At 37.0% G+C, this 22,370-nt stretch overlaps 1 protein-coding gene across 1 annotated transcript in view; it reads left to right on the top strand.

Annotated features, from left to right (window-relative positions):
- LOC141426407 (uncharacterized) overlaps positions 1 to 6,388 on the top strand; it is a 39,061-nt gene extending 32,673 nt beyond the window's left edge. Inside the window, 2 exon segments of the mRNA XM_074085297.1 lie at positions 1,736 to 1,925; positions 3,492 to 6,388. Of these exon segments, the coding sequence (XP_073941398.1) occupies positions 1,736 to 1,925; positions 3,492 to 3,607 (306 nt within the window). The 3' untranslated portion in view covers positions 3,608 to 6,388.
- The last annotated feature ends 15,982 nt before the right edge of the window (positions 6,389 to 22,370 follow it).

The following is a 22,370-nucleotide window of genomic DNA, read 5'->3' as shown; positions in this document are numbered from 1 at the left end:
CGTAATGGCTACGGAACCCTATTTTGGGCGTGTCCGACACGCTCTTGGCCGGTTTTTTTTTTAATCTGTGGGCATAACTGCCATTTAGGTACTTGTTCGTCAAGCGGAACGCCGCTACCCCGATGCTACATCGTAATGTGATTGTATTACTTTTTTTCATTTCTCCAAGAGTTTTTTACCAAAGATTTTAAAGTTGAACACGTATATGAGCCAAAGTACCACATAGATCTTTTTACTGTCTTTTTGAACAAAAGTAAATTTCCCGGAAATTCACGTATATGGGCGTATGTACAATAACTTTTAATGAAAAAATATTTTATTAAAATGTATTCTTTGTGGTTGAAGCACAGTACTATTAGTTAGTGTGCCAAATTTTAGACGTCTTGGATACACCATCTCTGAGTTACGACAGTTTTTGACTTAGCCCGTCCTGTAAAGTAAGGATTTTACACTTAAGCCCTTGTAAGTAGGACCCATCGATTTAGCAAGCAATGTGAATGAGTGATACCTTAAGAGAAAGAACAATTAACAGGCATGTTTTTAAAAATGTTTGAACATTTAAAGGTTTTTTTTTATTTTTTTTATGGCACAGAAAAATGACTGTTCCAACCTTAGACATTTTTAGTAATTTCGAATGCCTCCATTTTGTTTTTGTGGCAAGAAAGATACTTAAAGATTATTTTATTTGGTCCAATACACATTAAACTATCCGAAATAAAAGATTTTGTTTACAAATTAACGCTCATTGGGGCAATATTGACTCGTGTCTGTCAAATTCTGGGTATTTTCCTAAAATTCCTAAATTTTCAATAAAAAAAAATCGGCTAAGACATATGGCTAATAATGTTCAAAAATACCTATCACCCCTTAAAGCTTTGCACGTAGCTACCAAACAGGCTGTATAGGTATGTTAAGGAATATTTACTTGTTTATTAAAGGTAGTTTATTGAGTTCATATTAATACCCACTGTTATCTTTATTAATCGGCGAGTGGGAACCCTGTGCTCTTGCCGCCAAACCGGTTTCGAGTCAACGGTGCCCAACGGAATATGAACGCTCGTGTAACATAATAAGTTTCAATTTCGCGTGCAAGTCGTAAGAGTTGCCTGGAAGAGATCGCTCTTAAGCGATAAGGCCGCCTATTGCTCACCTTGTAATATTTTTTTCTGTGTATCTGTTTTCTGTATCGCTTACTATGTCTGGTGTACAATAAAGAGTCTTTGTATTGTATTGTATTGTTGGTAACGCTTTCTACCTAAACTTGACTTATTCTGTGATATAGGTATGTACGCAAATTATGAAATTAATAGTATCCAAATGTTGTTAAAACCTGAAGTATTTACCACTGTAATATGTACTTTTCTACTACAAAACAGTTTCAACCAAATATATGTAGGTGAAATTAATATTGAGATGAAATTATTTAAATTATTATGCGGTTGCATTTAATTTTAACTTTACAATTTTATATAAAAATAAATTACTTATGTATGTTATTTAGAAAATTTAAAACTTACCGATGCAAAACTTTTTCATTTTATTGGCAACATGTCGTTTTTTTGGAATTTATATACGGCGTTGAGTATAGCAAGTCATAGAAACACTCTTTGGGCGTCCCGACCGGTGAGAGTCGCAGACGAGCGACTTTATTGTCTCACGATACGGCATGGTAGCCCCTGAAACGAACCGGCCAGGAAGGACTTGAAATGGCAACTGAAATTAATGTCTTATATAGATTGGCGGCAACAACGGTCGCTGCGGCGGCGGCGGCATGCCCCGCGGCGGCATGGCCGCGCCGCGCTACCCGGCGCCCATCCAGCGGCCGCACGCGCCCGCCATGCCCATGTATCGCGCGCCGCCTGCGCCCGCGCGCTCGCACCACGCGCCGCCGAGGCACAACCTGTACTACCACCACCACCAGCGCAGTCAGTATTACCATTTATTGCCCCCTTATTGTTAGTAATTAGTCTCGATACATCACATATTTTAACCATTCAGAACTCACTGACGTTATCCGATGTTGACCATGCTGCGGTCATGTTTGTGCTATATAGTATTTAAAACAAGAGTTAATAATAATAATAATAAATTCATTTATTTCGGGCAACTTGGCCCATACAGTAAATACCTTACAGACTAACATACATATTTATAATCAATATTTAAAACTAATTTGGTGACAAAACGGCGTGACCCCGTTGAGTCACCGGCCCCGATGCCTTACGACGTCGGATAACAATGATAATACGCGTGGGGTTCTAAAGGGTTCAGTTACTGGTATGCTATTTCTGGCTGGGTCTAGTAACTCGATCTTGCCACCAGTGCTGACGAGTTACTCGGGCCTAAGGAACTTGCACGTGGCCTGTTTTCTCGCTCCTCAAAAACTAAACCTTACGTCAGCACATTATATTGGATTTACTAGTTTACCCACGGCTTTGCACGTGTAAACTATTCGATGTGGTAGTTACAATTGAAATTCCGGGATTTTATAAAATTCCCTGGGAAATCCCAAAATTTATGTCGTTAACTTCATTGAGGTTTGGTTAAGAACAACTGTCCAAAATTTTAAGACTAAACACACCGTTCGAATTTTCAAGATGTTATCCCTATCCCGTGGGAATATCGGGATAAAGTAACCTTGTTATTATTCTAGAAGTCCAGCTACTATACCAAATTTAATGACTCTAAGCCCAGCGGTTGTTATTTCGAGATTTTATCCCTATCCCTTGGGAATATTGGGATAAAAAGTGCCCTATATGTTAATCCAGGGTATATATTACCTGAATGCCAAATTTCATGGAAATCCGTTAAGTAGTTTTTGCGTGAAAGAGTAACGAACATACATCCTAACAAACATCCATCCATACACTTTCGCGTTTAAAATATTAAGTGGGATTTCCGTGCGTGTGCCAGTTTGGGTTTAATGATGTTCTTTATTCTAGTCACAATTTGTCACGGTTCTTATTCTGATACGAATATAACTTAGTCTCAATTTCTTTCTAAAGTTTGCTATGCTTTCCTATATGCTATAATCTGAAATCAAATAATTTATTCAATAACTATTGCACGTGAATTTCTGTAAGTATTTATTTCTAGCACTTCCGTGTTTCTTAAAAGAGTAATGTTTCAGAATGACGTGACTGACCGATGACGCACATCTTAAATCACGAGCTAGAGACTTTAAATTCCCACAGAATAGAACAATGATATCTTTAAACCAGCAATTCAATTCTTCATCTCAGGTGTCATGAGATCTCGATCTCGAAAACTGCTTTCACAATTTAGATAAAATTTGCTATGTCGGGGTGTCGAGGTGCGAACCATCGATCTAACTTTTATCTCTTGAAAAACGCATGTATTCCGAGTTTTTGTTTGAGAGTAGCTTAGTCGGCCAAGTGCTGTCTCTCAATTAGTACTAACGGTGTTAGAATGTCGTTGAGTGTATATAACTGAAGGCAGCTTATGTTCATAGTAGTATAATGCGGTTCCAGACGGCGGCGGCGTGACGGAGCGCGCCGCGGAGGCGGGCGAAGCGCCGCCGGCCGAGCCGCCCATCGAGCCAGTCGCTGCACCCGACGCGCCCATCGCGGAGGTCAAGGCCGAGTGAGCCGCTACACGCAGCCGACCTTAGGATTTTGGTATTATAAGTTAATCGTAAATTATCGAAGATTAAGATTATGTGAGGTGCAAACACTAGCAGACGATTTTTTTTCATACAAATCTCAATGCACGCATGCATACAATGTTATTATTTTGATTATTGTATTTTCATGAATTTATCGCCATGTCCAGTAAGCGCGAAAACGAAATGGGTGGCTGATGCGATGGTAGGTATTGTTTTATGACGTGATACTGAATTTTCGCAGCTGTTGAATTTAATTACGCTTTTATAATTAGTTCTCTGTAGATTGGACATGACGATAATAACAACGATTGATCGCAAACTAGAATTTAGAATTACTACTCAATTAATTGATTTATTACAAAATATATAATAAATATAGTTTTATTATGGTTTATTGCGAAGTAGACGCTATGGTTTTAATTGCAAGCATGAGCTTCTGCGTACTTCTAATTGTAATGTTAGTTACTTAAAATATCTACGACCAAATTCCAATCGCAGCTAATTGACTCTACCTAAGTTCTATGTTCGACTTCTGTTGCTACCGTCCGACCGCACACTCTGTCTGATGTCAAAGAATTAAATGAGGCTCCATTGAGTTGGTAACATCAAAGCACCCAAGATTTCTCGTCAACGAAAAGGACACATTGCAAGGGCGCAAATATAATATCGCCAAATATATCACCGTGGCCGGTGAAGCTAGACTATTTCCCATGGACGGCCTCGAAAAACTTAGTAGGTGTAAATCAACATGATTGGATCATGTGTTGAGAATATTTCCCATTTAATTTCTGAGTCGCTTAGTAAGAAAATTTATTGTTTAACTAGAAATGTTGAGGTAGTCCATTCGAGCAGGCTTTATAAAGACCTGAGGTCATATTGTTTTAACGCGCTTCGCAATCACTATCGCATTCACCATCTCTTCCTACCGCTTATTTACTGTTTTATCGTTTGATAGCTTGAAAGCAGTGATCGTGATTGTGTCCTTGCGCGCGTTAGACAATAAGCTAACTTATCTTACCGCAGCCTTTTATGAGACGCGCCAACTCTTATCCGAGATCTTTTCGTTGAATAATTTGTAATGTTCTGTAGAAAGCCATGATCTGGATCCTCCACACAGAATGATACATTCATGGGCTACACACGGGTCTGATTTTAGACTTTATGTTATTCTTGTGAATTCCACCAGTTTTCATTACTCTTGAACTATATAATCTGTATCAATGTTTTCTAATTAATAATGTAATCGCAGTATACAAATTTAAAAACTTTAGAAATCATGATTATAATAGGATTATTTATTATAGATGATAATTAATGTAATATTTAAATGTATTATAGTAATGAGACTAATATCTTAAATAATAATTTCTACATTCTGATTGGAAATGAAACAATCTGGTTGGATGCCAGTAGATGCACTTCAAAGTTATATACCTATTTGATTGTTCCTTTTAATAAAATAATCACTTACTTTAAATGTATAATTCATTATAAAAAAATATTTATTTCTCTTTATTTCTTTTGGTGAAAGGGTAATTTTCAATTTAGACTTTTTAATTTCTAAATACATTATTAAGATTTCTTTCAATTAATTCTATGTTCAGTTTAGTTTCAATAAAAATGTATGGTAATATATATGATATTGTTCTATCTCTTTTTACCATCCGCTTGACGAATTAACGTTGTGACGCGTAAAAGACTGATTTAAATAATAACCATTCACCTAAAAGGTGGCATCATGTTCTTGACTTGAACACAAAACCTGCAGAAGGTTGAGCTGTCGAAAGGCTCTAATTTTACGCCAATGTCCTCACGTACTCGTATTAGTTATATAATTTAAAAGGCCCATGCGCGTTTCTATATTAATGTAGATTCGTTTTTGATGAGCAAAACTTCCAGTTTGAAACAATTAAACTTAGTTTTTTTTAGCATTAGAAAGAAGGTAAGCGATCTTGACGTGTCTTTTTATTGAAAAAAAACTTGAAAAATAACTCACAGCAAATATGTAACAATTATCAAGGTCATATTTACATTATTTTGGTAACTATAACTATAGTTACTGTTTTTTCAAAAACAGATTGTTTACCTTATTTTTAATGTTAAAAAACGAAGTACAGAAGCGGTCATTTTGCTATTCCTAAATAAGATAAAATTGTGTCGAAATAGTATAGAAAATAAAAACGATCGTTTCTCATACCTACAGGACCGTGGTAAATATTAGTATTTCATATTTCTTCTTATTTGCAACGTTATTTTCATTTGCAAGTATTTATAATATTAGAACGAAACTACTTTTGTATGGAAGCTTGATTGATCTCTTTATGGCCTATTACGTATAGCTTTTTATCAAGCGTCATCGAGGGGTTGTCAAAAATTGTTTTTCGTAACTTATGTTTGTTTTTGTCTTTTAAGTAACATGCCATTATTTTTATTTTATTAAGTCCCGTGAGTGGTTGGTGCGTGTCCTAATATACCATCTACGAAATGTTCGTTTTTTATTGGAATACTTTAAACTCTACAAAAATATCTCTATCCAGTTCGGTTAATTCTCTCCATTTGACGACCAGATGGCCTAGTGGTTAGAGAACCTGACTACGAAGCTTGAGGTTCCGGATTCGATTCCCGTGTCGGGGCAGATATTTGTATGGAAAATACGAATGTTTGTTCTCGGGTCTTGGGTGTTTAGTATGTATTTAAGTATGTATCTATCTATATAATTATATTTATCCGTTGCTTAGTACCCATAACACAAGCTTTGCTAAGCTTGTGAATTGTCCCGTGATATTTATTTATTTATACTAATTTTATGCTGCGCTCAACATGAGTACGTACAATGCAGTAAGTAAGCTTTTCAATTAGTGTGTATCAGGAATTGGTATTAGGATTATTTAACTCTAACTAGGACAATTTACCCGCTATTGCACTAGTCCGGACGCTGATACAATTTAGTAATCGTGTGATCAAAATAGACCAATGGAATATCTACCAAGGACCGATTTTTAAAAGCACATCAACTGAAATACCTTTTGGAAGTGGTGAAAATCTGTATATTGCTTTAACATTACCGCTGTAATTAAATTCTCGACTTCTTCAAAATTATTAAAGAACTCTTTTTTACTACACTTCTTAAAATTTGAAATTTAACATAGTTTTTCACCATTTATTAATAGTATTTCCACAGGCGGCTTCACATATCTATTTACGGCCAGGCTTATGTGAAAGGATAACACAATGAAATTTCCGTATCACTGTATTCTTTGATATAAGGCAGAGTTATAACACATTACAGCAGTCGACCAATAACAAGTAAATCCTGACATTGCGCGACCATAAAGTTCTGAATATTGACAAAACAATGCTCAAGTATTTGTTGTGTGATAGCTATAATCTTTTTCAAATAACTTGGGTAACGGTGTCACATGTCATTGAGCAATTAAAGGGTTGTGACAATGTAAATTCGAATAGTTTTTTTGCGGTTTTCGATTGAATATGCTAAGGGTATGTAATCTATTTTATTAGTGATTGATAGTTAATATTTTTAACTAGTTTTTGGCTGATGTTTTGCCCCGTATAGAAACTGTTTGCTTGTCTATCGGAATCTCGTAAACCGTGCGGGTTCTTTTGGCACTATATCAAAAATAATAGCAGTAAAAAAATTATCAAAAACAGTAATAACGAAATTTAATAACAAAGTAACAATTCAAAAGATCAAACAATACGAAAAACACGTTCGGTACCGGAATCGATCCACTAAGCTGCCTACGCATATCCCACAGCAGTCGCAAATACGTGTCACTGGCATAAAAGTGACAACTAAAAAGTCACAGTCATAAAACATTCCGGTGCCAGTAACGCAACGTTTGTGATCAAAAATTTTAACTCCTATGCGTCGGTGACGCATGTGTGTCAACAGAATTCATACCTCATAAAGGCTGGCATAGCGTAAGGGCTTAGCGGAATGTTGCCGGAGCCGAATGTGACGACGATTCACTAAGCTCTTACGCTATGCCTACGCATATCCCACAGCAGTCATAAGCACATGTCATTGGCATAGGAGTAAGAAATAAAAAGTCACAGACGTTGTGTCAATGTGTTAAGTTTTTTTGTTAGTCAGAATCATGAAATTTATTTCGCAACTTTCAAAAAAGCTTAATCGATAGATGATGGTGCTTTGGAACGTGATACCAATACCTAACGAGCAACAGCTAACAATTTTATTTTCAGTCTCATTTTCATATAAAGTTACGTCTGGTGTTAGTTATTTTCAACTAACAAAACGTTTGTATTTGTATTAAAACGATAGAAGATCTTTCAATGTAGTAGTATTTAACTGAAGCTTGACAAAGTGTCACAAAACGAAAAACATGTTTCAGGATTTACTTTTTATCCGTCGACCAGTGCAGTAACAATACACCAATGAATCATCTGAGAATTCATTTGGATTCAAAGCGACAACTACTCAGCAATTCGATCATCGATGGACAAGCGTACTCGCCGTGCATGGACTTACGGGACCATCTTGAAAAAAAAAACAGATTTTTAATGCTTTTTCTTTGTATTGTGGTCACACAGTCCACACGCACTTGCTTTGTTAGCCGCGAACTATGTTTTAGCGTAACTGGTAGCATATTATGTATAGGTACCTAATTAAAGTAGATGTGCAATCATTTTTGTTGTTGTTTATTTTTTGATTTGGCCTGCGTTTTAGCGGTATTTTGTCTGTTAATGTTTGGGTTCTCGACTCGAGAAAGAAAATATCCAGTATTATACACTAAAAGACATGACCATGACCTTTTTACTCTTAAAAGCAATAATGAAAACTGCCTTCACTAATAATGGGTTGTTTTGAATATTACCGTTTCAAGTTATAGTTGCAGTACCTACATATCCCTTTAGTTCTACTATGTGGAATAACGTGTCTTACTGGCGCTTCCTCTACAAGCAGTTTAACACAAATATTTACACTTGTAAGCTAGTCTAGTATCGATTTGCTGTGATTATTACTGATTTGCATTTCGTGTTATTACGTAGATTTACAAGAATAATTAAACATTATACTATCCATCAGATGATTTTGTAGTTAACTTTTCCAACGCAATATTATTCCCTCAATACATATTATTTAGATAACATTCATAGTTATTTGCAAAAGGTGCCAGCCACCTCGATCCGCACAAAAATGTACTGCGCGATTGGCGTCGATTTTTGCGCATGGCGATAAAATTTTCTGTATTGGGTAGAAAAATAACATTTGAACTAGGTGCGATTTTTGTGACGGAAGATGACCCAGGGACGTCAGATAACAGATAGATTTCATAGGAACTAGTATTTTTCAAACGTCTCTGACGCCTTTGGATTAAAAGATACACCCAACATAGTTAGACTAAGGACAATTTTGGAAAATGCAAACCAAGCAACCATTAAATATCAACATGTACAACAGACAATGTTCACCAAAAACAACAGTCGGTTTTTTAAATATTTACACTTAATGTAAATACTTATATTTAGAATCAAATAACACTTAGATAAATATTTGTTGTGCAAAACTTACTGCAACTGGATAATAAAATAACATTTTCAATATACGTTAGATAAGTCTTAATCATGTCCTTGTATAAAACAAGTCTCGACTTGGACAAAAAAGGTTTTTGAGCAAGTCAATGTGCCTGATGCTCGGACAATGAGTGTGTGGAGTGGTTTGTGCTATGTTAAGTTCTTTTAGTTATTTCTAAATGTCAATTTTACTGAACCTCACGGCTCAGTTACCATCTAATAAGACGGCTACTTGTTTTTAGCTTCAAGGGGAATCAAACAATTTCCAAGATTACCGTAATTTATGGCGGGGTCATGGTTTGTAACGTTTTCTAAAAGTTTTGCCAAACTAGTTATTTAAAACCAACAAGCTTCTTGCAAAAATTAAGTCTGTCAAGACTTTTAGTTTACACATGGTCACCTTTACTTAGCCAGCCGAGCTTCCTCGGCAAAGCCTTGTTTACGTAATAGTGTGTTGAAAAAAACTTCATTTCTATTGTTATGTACCTATGTTATTATTATATACGCTATGATACTGCCTTAGACTACTTCGAATTTAATGAGTGGTTCTCCACTAACTAGGTAGCAGGCTATTCTGATAAATAATGGTAACAATATTGTGGAGCTTCGGTATAATTACGGAGCGACAACTTTCGAGCTTAGGACCACAATTTATCCTGATCTCCATTTAGATCACTGTCAGTGACTTTGCATGTTTTACGTTGATTATATCGCATGATAGTCAAGATGACTTCACTTGTAATTGAAACCACCATTATGTACTTTCATTTTCACAAGTTATAAAGGATGATGAATTTAAAAGGGACAGTATGATGAAATCTGAAACTAAAATATAGATAAATTTATTCCAAGAAAACCAGACAACAACCCTAAAGCAGGAAAAACTATTTAAGAATTCTGAAACAGTTACCGTGCCCCGAAAGTTGAATTAGGCCACTTTCGTTGAAATTGATTTATACTTTCATTCTTAGTTTTCATTTATTTGTTGTCAAGTTTCTAACTGACTTTCTGGTCTAACCGAGACCGAAAGTTGGCTCTACTTCCGACATGTAAATCCCTTATTTTTCAAAAAAAAAAAAAAACAATTTTCGTAGCTCTATTTTAAATCGACAATATTATTCTCTATTTATAACAATTTTTCGGTCCATTGTATTTTAATTTCAGACTTTCCGATACTGGCCCATTTAGATTGATGACCCTGCATTTGTATTTGAGCCATGTAAGAGCATTGAGGCTTGCAAGAAAACGATCTGTTAGAGTATTTTAGAGTGTACGGTGTATTCCCGCCCTAGGCCGCCGCCGGCGCGGGCGCAGCCCCTGAAGTCGCCGCCGGAGCCGCTCTGCTTGTTTGTATGTAAATATATAAATGCACGGAAAGGGATGGTCTACAAAGACTTATATTTAAGTATAAACGCGAACGACGGCCTCCGCGCGACGGCGCCCGTATGGATGACGCATCGTGCTGACAGATGTTGCCTCTAGACTTCTCACTAGTGAATATGTAGCGACGATTATTGCAGCACGAAAGTTGATGCAATATAAATGAATATTATAATGTAATTTGAGGCGAATGCCGAGTGAGCAGCTGCTCATTCGTCGTCCGCCGATGATGCGCATTAGCGCTCAATGTATCATAATCAATTAATGTATGCGAATAAAAATATTATGATCGAAAATTGTAATTTTATTACTTTTGACAAAAAGCCAATAGCAAACGCTTTAGTATTTTATGCTGAATGCTTTGGCCTTTTGACTCCAACCAATCCCTCATGAGCAGCCCCCTATATGCTACAATTCAAAAAACATAATTGTTAAGTTAGTCGTACCAAAAAGTGACAATTATGTACCTAGAATTGTGGCACTTGTAACTTTCATGAATGATATACGAGGCAGGTGTTCTAAACAGCATAATGCCAAATTCATTGTTTCAACGCGAGCAGCACAACAGGCCGACAAGACTAGCGTTCCGCCAACTTGATTTCTTGTTTTTAACCGACTTCAAAAAAAGGAGGTTATCAATTCGGTTGTTATTTTTTTTTAATTGTTACCTCAGAACTCCATCATATATGAACCAATTTGAATTTTTTTTTTTTAGTTCGTCTAGGAATGCTTTCAATTAGGTCTCATAAGCAGCAAATTAGGATCTGATGATCGGATCTTAAGGAAATCGAAGGAACTCTTCAAATATTGTAGGGACGACACATATGGTAATTTGGATATATTTAGCAGTAACTCGTGCATTTGCTCTTGCAAATCATAATTTGGTTAAGTGGAACTGATGATGAAGACCAGATTTAACCAACGGAACTACTACAAGTGCCTACAAGTTTGCCGAATAAACTTTCTTTCTGTCTTCGTTACGCTTTCACGTCGAAACCACTGAACCGATTTTGATGAAATTTGGTATATAGGAAGTTTGAACCCCAAGGATCAACATAGGATACCTTTTATTCCGGCAGAGGGCGCCACCGCGCGATTACCTAGATCCGCGCAGATGAAGTCGCGGGCATAAGCTAGAATTTTATAAAAGCGAAAGTAACTCGTGTCTGTCTGTTACGCTTTCACGCCTAACCGCGGAACCGATTTTGATGAAATTTGGTACAGAGATAGAATAGACCGTGGGAAAGAACATAGGCTATCTTTTATCGCGAAAAAGAGGCTTTAACGGGTTGAAATAGAGGATGAATTTTATATGGTGGAAGTTCGTCATTGTCGAAGATAAAACCATGACACTTGGCATTTAGGCACTTAATCCCTACTATCCCTACTAATATTATAAATGCGGAAGTAACTCTTGTCTGTCTGTCTGTCTGTTACCCTTTCACGTCGAAACCACTGAACCGATTTTGATGAAATTTGGTATATAGGTAGTTTGAACCCCAAGGATTAACATAGGATACCTTTTATTCCGGTAGAGGGCGCCACCGCGCGATAACCTAGATCTGCGCAGACGTAGTCGCGGGCATAAGCTAGTAAGAAATAAGTCGATATTTGTATGAGCTTTTTTGAAAAGTTTATATGGAAGGTCGTTATTATCGAAGATAAATCGATGAATCTTTATTAAACTTTCCATTTCGGCACGTGCAAAGAGATAAATTGATATTTGTTCGCAAGTTTTTTAAAATTCTCCTTGTGAGGGGTGAAATAGGGGATGAAAGTTTATATGGAAGATCGTCTTGTCGAAGATAAATCGATGGTTCTTTATGAAACTTGGCATTTAGGCACGTGATAAGAGATAAATAAATATTTTTCGCGCATTTTAAAAAATTCTTCCTGTTAGGGGTGAAATAAGGGATGAATCTTTATATGGAAGATCGTCATTGCCGAAGATAAATCGATGGTTCTTTATGAAACTTGGTATTTGGGCACGTGATAAGAGATAAATAGATATATGTTCGCGCGTTTTTTAAAATTCTTCCTGTGGGGGGGTGAAATAGGGGATGAAACTTTATATGGAAGATCGTCATTGTCTAAGATAAATCTTTCTTTATGATACTTGGCATTTGGGTACTTTATAAGAAATAAATAGATATTTGTTCAAGCGTTTTTGAAAATGTTACCTGCGAGGGGATGTTAGCAGATGGGATGATGCAGTGTTAGCAGAGCCTTCTATGCTCATAAGCAAAATGTAGGGAATGTGGAGTCATTTTAGATGGCTTATTGACATAGACAGTCAGACATGAAAAATTATGATTTTCAGATTTTTCTTTTTTATTGTGCTATAAGAGCTACCTTTATGCAAAATTTGTATGGAAACACCTTTTTAATAACTGTAGCTTTTGATTGCCTTGACTTTGAGGGTTGGATTTTTTCACAGCTTTCGGGACTATTGACCTGAGTCTGAATTTAGGGTTTTAATTTCAAGTCGATACCTATACTCCGCGCGTTAAGGAGATAAAGGGTCTTGACAGACAGACGGACGGACGGACAGCAAAGTAATCCTGTAAGGGTTCCATTTTTTCCTTTTAAGGTACGGAACCCTAAAAATCAGTTCTTCGGGCGCTTTTCAAATTTCGACCTATTTACTTGAAAATATGGGGATGAAAGATCTTAAGGAATTCCAAACAAATGTATATAAGTATATTTATCAGAAATATGTGTAGTTATGCTTAGTAAAATTGCCGTCTTAATTCTGAGTCTTAATTATAATCCTTCCCTCCTAACTTACAAAAAGGACGTAAGGTGTCAAGAGTTCACTATGAAGAATTCCTTTTGTGTTGGCATGGTAGAATAAGTACACGTCGTATTGCTAAAATGTGGCTACCCGCAAAATATTCATGTTTTACCAAAGAACATCGGATGGATGGATGGAAGAACAAAAAAAATTGTTTATATTGATATCAATGTATTAAAATAGGTTATTTTCGGTAAACCGTAGAAGTTTCTATATACTATTGGCAGAATAGGTATCCTAAATAAATTAAATACTTTCGAAAGTTACTATTCCACGCGGACGAAGTCGCGGGCAAAAGCTAGTTGATACATAAATATATGGCTGTTTATGAAAATTTTGTGAGCTGTATAAAGCGAAGTCGTTCTCAGAATACATTTTTATGGACTTTTTTTCTTGAACTTTCTCAGAAATATCAGGCTTCTACCTTACATCGAAGTATTCAATGATAAAAGCTATGATGAAGACAAAAAATTATATTGACAGTAGGAATTACTCTCGCTACGCTAGCGCCTCTAGCGGCGAATTCATACGCGATAGCCCTCATTGACAGCATTTTTAATCTTTTCTCAATCTTTTCTGCATTTCTATTCTTCGTTGTATTTTTTTTGCAACTGTTAAAAGACGTTCGATACACGCGCGGAAATGTCACTCGTCCCAAGTAATAACATTCAAAATATCTGACAGCTGTCATTAGCGCGTTTTCAGATTATCCGATCCGATATCGGTATCGGGGCAAGTAAAATGTATGAAATATGTACCTGTCTTTCAGATTATCCGATCCGATATCGGATCATATTTCATAAATTTTATTTGCCGCGATATCGTATCGGATAATCTGAAAACGCTACACTTGTCATGTCAAGTTGTCAATTTACTTTGCTGTACATTGCTGGGCAATTATAATTTTGTTAACAAGTTAACAAAGTCTGAATTTCAGTTTAATAATTTAATTAATGTCATGGTTAAGTTACAGAAATACGTTACTTTAACCTCCCTTTAAAAGTCTGGCTCCGGGTAACACACTGCTATTCAAATGGAAGTTGATGAGAAAATAAAAGTCATCCCCACCTTACCTCTAAGTATAGGAGGTACCATTAAAAAAAATCCTACATTTTATTTTACCACTTTGTCGGCATAATTGCTACAAATTTTCAGGCAAATTTACAGCTTTCTAGCACTATGGTCTAAGCTAACCCGCGGACGGACGCAGACAGACAGACATGGTGAAACTACAAGGGTTCCGTTGATAAAGCCTTGCGTTGATAGCAATTATCTTAAAATCGAAACTACTTAAACACTCTTATCGCGCAGTATCATAGGCACTTCAAACAGCGCCAGGTAATTTCTACGTAAGTATATCCTGTTATTCACTGAGAGCACAAATGAAAACAAAATTGTTTTTGGTTAAAGCAGGACGTGCTTGGCCGGCGGCCAAAATAGCCGATACCAACCGGGGGTAGGTGCTCGTCCACCGCCACGACGGCGCCACCGTTAAATTACGCAACAGTGCTACGATTTCCAGCTCTCCAGTTCCGGCTTGTTTTGTTTTCCTGATACGCACAGAACTTGTAGCAAAATACCTACTCTAGGACGAATGGAAGTAGGTAATCTATAGGTTTTTCATTCCCCAGCAATTTGCATTGAAGCACCATTACTGTACTTACTTAAGTAACCTTTGATAAAGGTAATCAAGCTGAAATTAATATTAAATACTTAATACCTTTACGCTGTTGTATATAGTCTAAGCTTTACGCGAAGATACCTATAGTACATTGTTGTAGAGGCTAGAAAGTAAGCAATAGATGAACTTGTTAGTTTGAAGGCCGACACGAAGGGGAGGCCTCCGATACGATAATACGAGTTCATCTATTGCACTTTTGGCCGAGACTAAACATTGTGCGTGTCACAAGGGAGCAAAATGGTGTATTTACGGCGAGGGCGTACATTTAATCCAGAATGTAGCGAAGGATTCGCGAGGGATTCTAAAGTAGAATCCTGAGCGTAATGAGGGATTCAAGTGTTAACGCCCAAGATGAAAATAATTTTGCTCCCGAGTCGCTCATACAACTTTTCACACCGATCATTAAGAAACTTGATAAAAATAAATTCTAATTATTATTAAAGAACAACCAGCATAGAAAATGGCGTGGCTTTACAATTATCAACTCCAAAAAATGGCATTTGCAATAAAACACTTAGAAAAGCCTTGAACAGACAAGTTGCACTTTGCTCCCTCTCGTCAGGGAGGAAAAGTTACTTTTCTGAAGGAGAGATGTGAAAAAAACCTTTATTACAAGACATACAATAACAAGGCCCGGCCTTACGCTACGGAAGTGGCAAAATCGTGTCTTTTTGAATGAGCATTTTTAGGGTCCACTTTTTTATTAATTTATTATGGAACTGAATTCGACTTGACAGCGAATTCGCGCTGTCATCGTTCTTCCACCATTACCTCTCATATTACGTTTTCTAGAATTTTTTTACCGTACAACGGCAAAAACTACTAGACACTGGCAAAATTGTCCTCCGATGGACAGAGCCATATTTTTTTAAAGAAACAACAACAATATTATGGAACTTTGATCAAAAGGAATGAACATGTCAGTTCTAGACAGCCTAAACTATAAAAACAACACAGCCATACGATTTAAATGAGTAACGACTCGTGCCTAGAGGGACAGACATGTCCTCCAATAGCCTCCAAACCATGCCACAGAATGGCAAACCTGCGCACGGAATCTCTTACACAGTACTCAAACAAATGTCTACCACAAATGTGTCTACTCAGCTCACTTGTCTAAAAACCCGTACACAAATCTAGCAGCCTGCGACTGCGACGGGTTCTACGCGCTAGAATGAATGTTTATTCTTTTTATTTTCTACCCTTCCGGGTGGCCACCCCCACCGCGCAAGGCGGCAGATGAATAATTTCGGCATCAGAGACAGGCTGGGGCATCTAAGCTACTTATGCAATATCGGACACCACTACAGTATTAACCAGTTTTTTTTTACTTCATTCAAAATCCGCAGACGCTTCCCCCACCACTGGAACGGGAAACATTTATAACTTTTTTTCCTTCCTATCAACTAATCTATACAATCTAATAGGTCCCAACGACGCTCGAGTACCTAAATATCTATTTAGCAATTATCACCATGATGCTCTACTACTAATATGTTTAATTTCGTAGGTATGTCATCGACTGGTATCTAGTAAGGACAATATATTAGGTATTTATGTTCGTTATAATAAATCTAGGGGACCCGAGTCCCGGGTCAACAACCAGACGGCGGATCGCTTTGTCCCGATTCCCGGGCCGTTTACCCGCGACATACCCTAAGCTGTGACCCCTGTGAACTCCAACTCCAGACTCAAGCAGCGGTATCGTCGAACTTTGAAAACGGCAGGCAAAGGGCTGGCTAAATAGAGTGCAGTTATAACATAACATTGTGTCTAAGGGCAGTAAAAAGGGATTGCGTAAGAGAGTATCAGAATGAGTCGATGTTCGTAATTCCACTACCGCCCGTGCAACATACAATGTTTTTCATCACATTTGTGAGTAACATCGCAGCTCGGGGGCAGCGCCAGCATACCGTCGCCCCTCCCCCTCAACCGCCCCGTTGTATGTGTCAGAGGTGCGTGTACCTTTACCTTACCAACCCAGCAGTTCCGCCCAGCATCAGTACCAACACTCAACAATTCATAACGTCCTTATACGCAAAATCGAAAATTAAGTAATATTTTCCTAAGGATTTCGTATTTTGTACGGAATATTCCAAGTTTAGGTATATTTTATACCTTGGCTGCTATTTACTCTTAAAATACTAATAATTCACAAGAAAACTTAACCGTTAAAGTATAGTTTTCCTTGTAAGTTTGATATACTTACTACGATCCTGAATTTTTTTTAAATTTTCCAACCACCCGTTTAGATTTTAGAAGGGGGGGAGGGGGGACGCTCGATATTAATAAAAATTTGCAGTTTAAAGTTGAATATTTTGCAAACAAATCACCAAATCAAAAAATCGTTTTAGAAACTCCCGAATGGTTTTAAAATACTTATCCAACGATACCCCACACTACATGGTTGGATGAGAAAAAGGAGGTACCCTAAAAAATTTTTTTAAATGTTTTATTGTACCATTTTTCGGCATACTTTACATATAGTCGTGCAAAATTACAGCTTTTTAGCATTCATAGTCCCTGAGCAAAGCCGCGGGCGGACAGGCAGACATGGCGAAACTATAAGGGTTCCGTTTTTGCCATTTTGGCTACGGAACCCTAAAAAAAATACCCTTGGGTTTTATGAAGGTGATTGCATCCAAGCCTGTATGTTACAACACTGTTTACGAACAAGGTCGGTAGCTGGGGCCAGTTTTGATTGCCGTATTCCCGACCAATATTCTATGAAAATGATGATATTCAATCGAAATTTGGCCAAAACATGAGTCGTTAATATGTCGTTACTTATAAGTTGTAAATGCTTATAAAGCCGTGTCTTCACTGAGCGAGGCGCCTCGCGTGGCAGCCATTTTCAGTGTGAAAAATATGCCTAGGTAGGGTACTAGCTACTAAGTGTATGCAGTAAAAGGTAATTTTGTATGTAGAGTGGACCAAATTTTGTGCCGGTGAGTATAATATTATCTAAGAAGAAATAATAAAATAAGACTTAGTCTTTTAAATAACACTTAAATACGTCATAAATAATCATAAGCACGATTAGATAAAAGCTGGACAAATATTTCAAAGTAACTATAAGTTATGCTACTATTACTATCTAATCTAGGTCCTGTTTAATTAACAATAAACAAATAAAGGAAATACAATAAACAATAACGATAACATTAAAGAGAGAACTCGCCGATTAAATGCTTTTTCAGGACAGACGGCTATTCAAATCAAGCCGCATGCATAAAAGACACGATTTTTACGACAAAGTACCTAGTAAACAGGCTAAGCTTGAGTCGGGCTTCGTACGAAAGGTCCCGTGTAGGTAGGGTTCGTTACTGAAAACCTTTCTTAAATACTATTGGGAAATAATAGATTATTAGACTGCCTTTAATGTATAGTAGGTAATTTTATTTTCATGTTGGTAGCTTAATCCAGCCAGATTTGTGTTAATTTTTTTTGTGACCAAAACGTGTATTTACATGAAAATTCATACACGGTTGACGTTTGAGGTAAGTAGGTACCACCTAGTTTAAGAATGCAACTGTAGCCTCTACAGTAAAACTAAGCATAAATATAGCGCTGAAATCCACACTAATATTATAAATGTGAAAGTGTGTGTTTGTACGTTTGTCCGTCTTTCACGTCGAAACGGAGCGACGAATCGACATGATTTTTGGCATAGAGATAGTTTATGGGTGACATAGGTTACTTTGTATCCCGAAAAATGCACAGTTCCCGAGGGAACAGCGCGCGATAACCGAATTCCACGCGGAAGAAGCGACGGGCAAAAGCTAGTAGGCTTATATTTAAATAAGTACAAAAAATAACTCGCAAGCTCGCAACAGTCGCAACTCAACGGCCTTCAACAAAACGAAGTGTACCGAGAGAAATTGATTAGGTACGAGTGTGTTTTCTTCTAATGATCCCTAATTACCGATGGGAAGTACCTACTTACTTAAAGCGATTCACTAATTATATAGGGAAAACACTGCGATGAAATTGTGACGCATCTAAGCGGTACTTGTTTATAAAGCGATTTGAGGGGAATCATGCGACACTTACAGATACGAGTACTCGTAATCATACAAGTTTGTACAAATTAAATAACTCGTAGAGTGGAGTCCAGATTTTCAGCACCCCGGTTCTCTGACACATATTTAAATGTTACGTTAATAATTAATAAATACGTGACTTTGAATTAAGTTAAGTAAGTATAATATCAAGGTTTCAAGAATTTGCATGCTACCAGCCGTTCCGTGCGTATGTTGTAATGTACCTAGTAGTTATGGAATTTGCGCAGTTTTCATAGACTACAAACATATGTAGATACTACAATCTATAGATCCCTATAGCTAATAAAGATAATTTGAAGATTGCATTGCGGTGTACGGTAAGAAGAAGAGAAACTGAGGCAAGAGAGGATAAGTAAGATTAACAGGCTTGAAAATTAGCTTAAGAAGTGTAAAAAATGGATATGAAAGTCTGCAAGGGGAAAAGATGACCATAAAATTATAAATTGGAAAAACCGGCAAAAACCGGCCAAGAGCGTGTCGGACACGCCCGAAATAGGGTTCCGTCCGTAGCCATTACGAAAAAAATAAGTAATATTTTTCTAAGGATTTCGTATTTTGTACGGAATATTCCAAGTTTAGGTATATTTTATACCTTAGGCTTGTACTATTACTTATTCTGTGCTTAGGCTGCTATTTACTTTTGAACTACTAATAATTCTCAAGAAAACTTAACCGTAACCGTAATCCTTGTAAGTTTGATATACCTACTTACTACCATCCTGAATTTTTTCAAATTTTTCCACCCACTTGTTTAGATTTACTGGGGACGCTCGATATTAATGAAATTTTGCACTTTAAAGTTGAATATATTGCAAACTAATCACTGAATCGAAAAATCGTTTAGTAAACCCCTAATCGTTTTAAAAGTCCTATCCAACGATACCCCACACCACAGGGCGGCCACGCCATACAAAATACGCGTTCTTGAATCTACATAGGCACGACGACGTCTGTACACGCGTCAATGTGTGCGTAAGCTGCACAGGGCTGACTATTGCAAAACCGTATAGTACTACGAGTATATAAGTGCTACCAATGACATTTAAAGGTACTCATATGTAGGTATGGCTTAGATATGTAGAAATAAATGTAATCGTTACCTATTTCGAGGGTATTCTGGCAAAACAGAATAAGTAAAATATATAGTTGGTTTCCGATTCTTCTCAGCAGAGGTTTTTCCGAACCGGCGGTAGATTTTTTTTGACATTCATAAGTGCTTGTTATAGCCTAAATTGAATAAAGATATTTTGACTTTGACTTTGACTTTGAAGTGCAATTTTTTTTTAAGTGTAAAAAAGTTGATTGGCCGGATTGGCCCATATATACTACTAGCTTAAGCCCGCGACTTCGTCTGCGCGGATCTAGGTTATCGCGCGGTGGCGCCTACTACGGAATAAAAGGTATCCTATGTTGATCCTTGGGGTTCAAAATATCAATATACCAAATTTCATCAAAATCGGTTCAGTGGTTTCGACGTGAAAGCGTAACAGACAGACAGACAGAGTTACTTTCTCATTTATAATATTAGTAGGGATAGTAGGGATTAGTAGGGATTTAGATAATACGAGAGTGAGTGCCAGTATGATACGAACTTCGATTTTCGAATTTCAGAGTAGGCCCTCAGATATTTATACACGCTTTATTGTTTTAAATTTTGGTGCTGGTAACTGTAACCTTAAACCGGGTAATATGAGATTGTAAATTTTCCCGGCGAATTCTTTTATTACTGGTATAAATAGTAGATTGATAACCAAGGGTGGAAAGTGACCCATTTCACCTGAGATATTTCACTCTCACTTCGTTCGAGCGCCAATAGTTCGAGGGGAAATGGGTAATTTCACCCGAGTTAGACACTCTACTTTTCATTTCGACTGTGAAGAAAGTAAAATAGTACAAAAAAATGAAAATATCATTAAATTGAGGATATGAGGCATCCTTGTGTAGTGTGCATGTTACTTCGGATTGTTCGTTGTATATGATAAATGTTAGTTTTAGGTTTCCATTAATAACTGTTACATTATTACATTCATTGCCACATCTTCCAATAAGTCTTAGTGGGAATTGTTTTAGGATGTAGGCTATACTTATCGCATTATTTTAATTGACTCTTGCTATTAAATGTGTCTGTATCTGTTTTTTTCCCCAATAAAGAGAAAAAAAAAATATTTCAGTATTCAGTAAATTGAATTTACGTATATCCAACCTCCAACTTACCTTTTCGACCTGGCTACTTGCTTCGGCCGAGTATAAAAAAAATCGAGTTGGTCGCGACCAAGGAGTTTATATACCTATTACCTACAAAACTAGAGGTTGAACGCCGAACGAAGAAGTTTGACTTTTATTACTTATTTATATATTCCACCTCTTTCTTTCACATTTCACGAATGACACCCATCTCTTTCTTAACCTAACTAAAGAAAGAGATGGAATATGTTTGGCGTTCAACCTCCAGTTCAAGCTCCTTGGTCACGACGTGCATCTAGATGGCCATGCCGAAATGTGAAAAAAAGTGTCAATGACGTTACTCAATGAGGGCTATCGCGTATGAATCTGCCGCTAGAGGCGCTAGTGTAGCGTGAGGTCTCCGAAATGTCAAATCTCATAGTTCTTGGGTGAGGTACGCGGGTTTATTTAAAATTAGAATAATTTTGTGAATATTTTGCAATATCTCAAATTAATTATGGCAAATATGCGTTCCGCGGCAATGAATGTCTGTGTTTTGAGACAGTTTTGTCTTTCTGAAACCTTTGTCCTCCCTTTTTTCCGAACAAAACGGGGACTATGCAACACTGTGGCATGCTCGATATTTTTATGGTACGGTTTTAAGGTGTATTAAATATGATTTTAATCTAAACTTTGTTTTCACGCCCGTAATAACAGACTTTGAAAGCCATACTTAAAAACCTCACGCAACAGTGCGCCATCTAGTGAGACAAAAAACGATAGCCCTCATTATCTTCGACTACGTGGCTAATCGAAAATTTAAAAAAAATACTTTCCACCCTAGAGATGAAAACTCAATTTTCCACCCGGCTATCTACCCATGAAAATTAAACTTTCCGAACAGGAGCGATGAAAAAGCTCTATCTATCTGGTCTTACTTCCTAGTCCGGTCACGATCTATGGCAACATATTGAAGTCCGTTTACGCGTACTTACTTTGCCGTTCTTCGTCCCGACCTCTAGTGTACTTTATAAAGAACTGATGAATGGTTAGTATAACTAAAATGTACCTACTATTAAATGTTAAGCACAAATTCCGCCATTAATA

Source organism: Choristoneura fumiferana, chromosome Z, assembly GCF_025370935.1.
Source record: "Choristoneura fumiferana chromosome Z, NRCan_CFum_1, whole genome shotgun sequence".
In the NCBI taxonomy this organism is placed as follows: domain Eukaryota; kingdom Metazoa; phylum Arthropoda; class Insecta; order Lepidoptera; family Tortricidae; genus Choristoneura; species Choristoneura fumiferana.
This window is presented reverse-complemented; position numbering and strand designations above follow the sequence as displayed.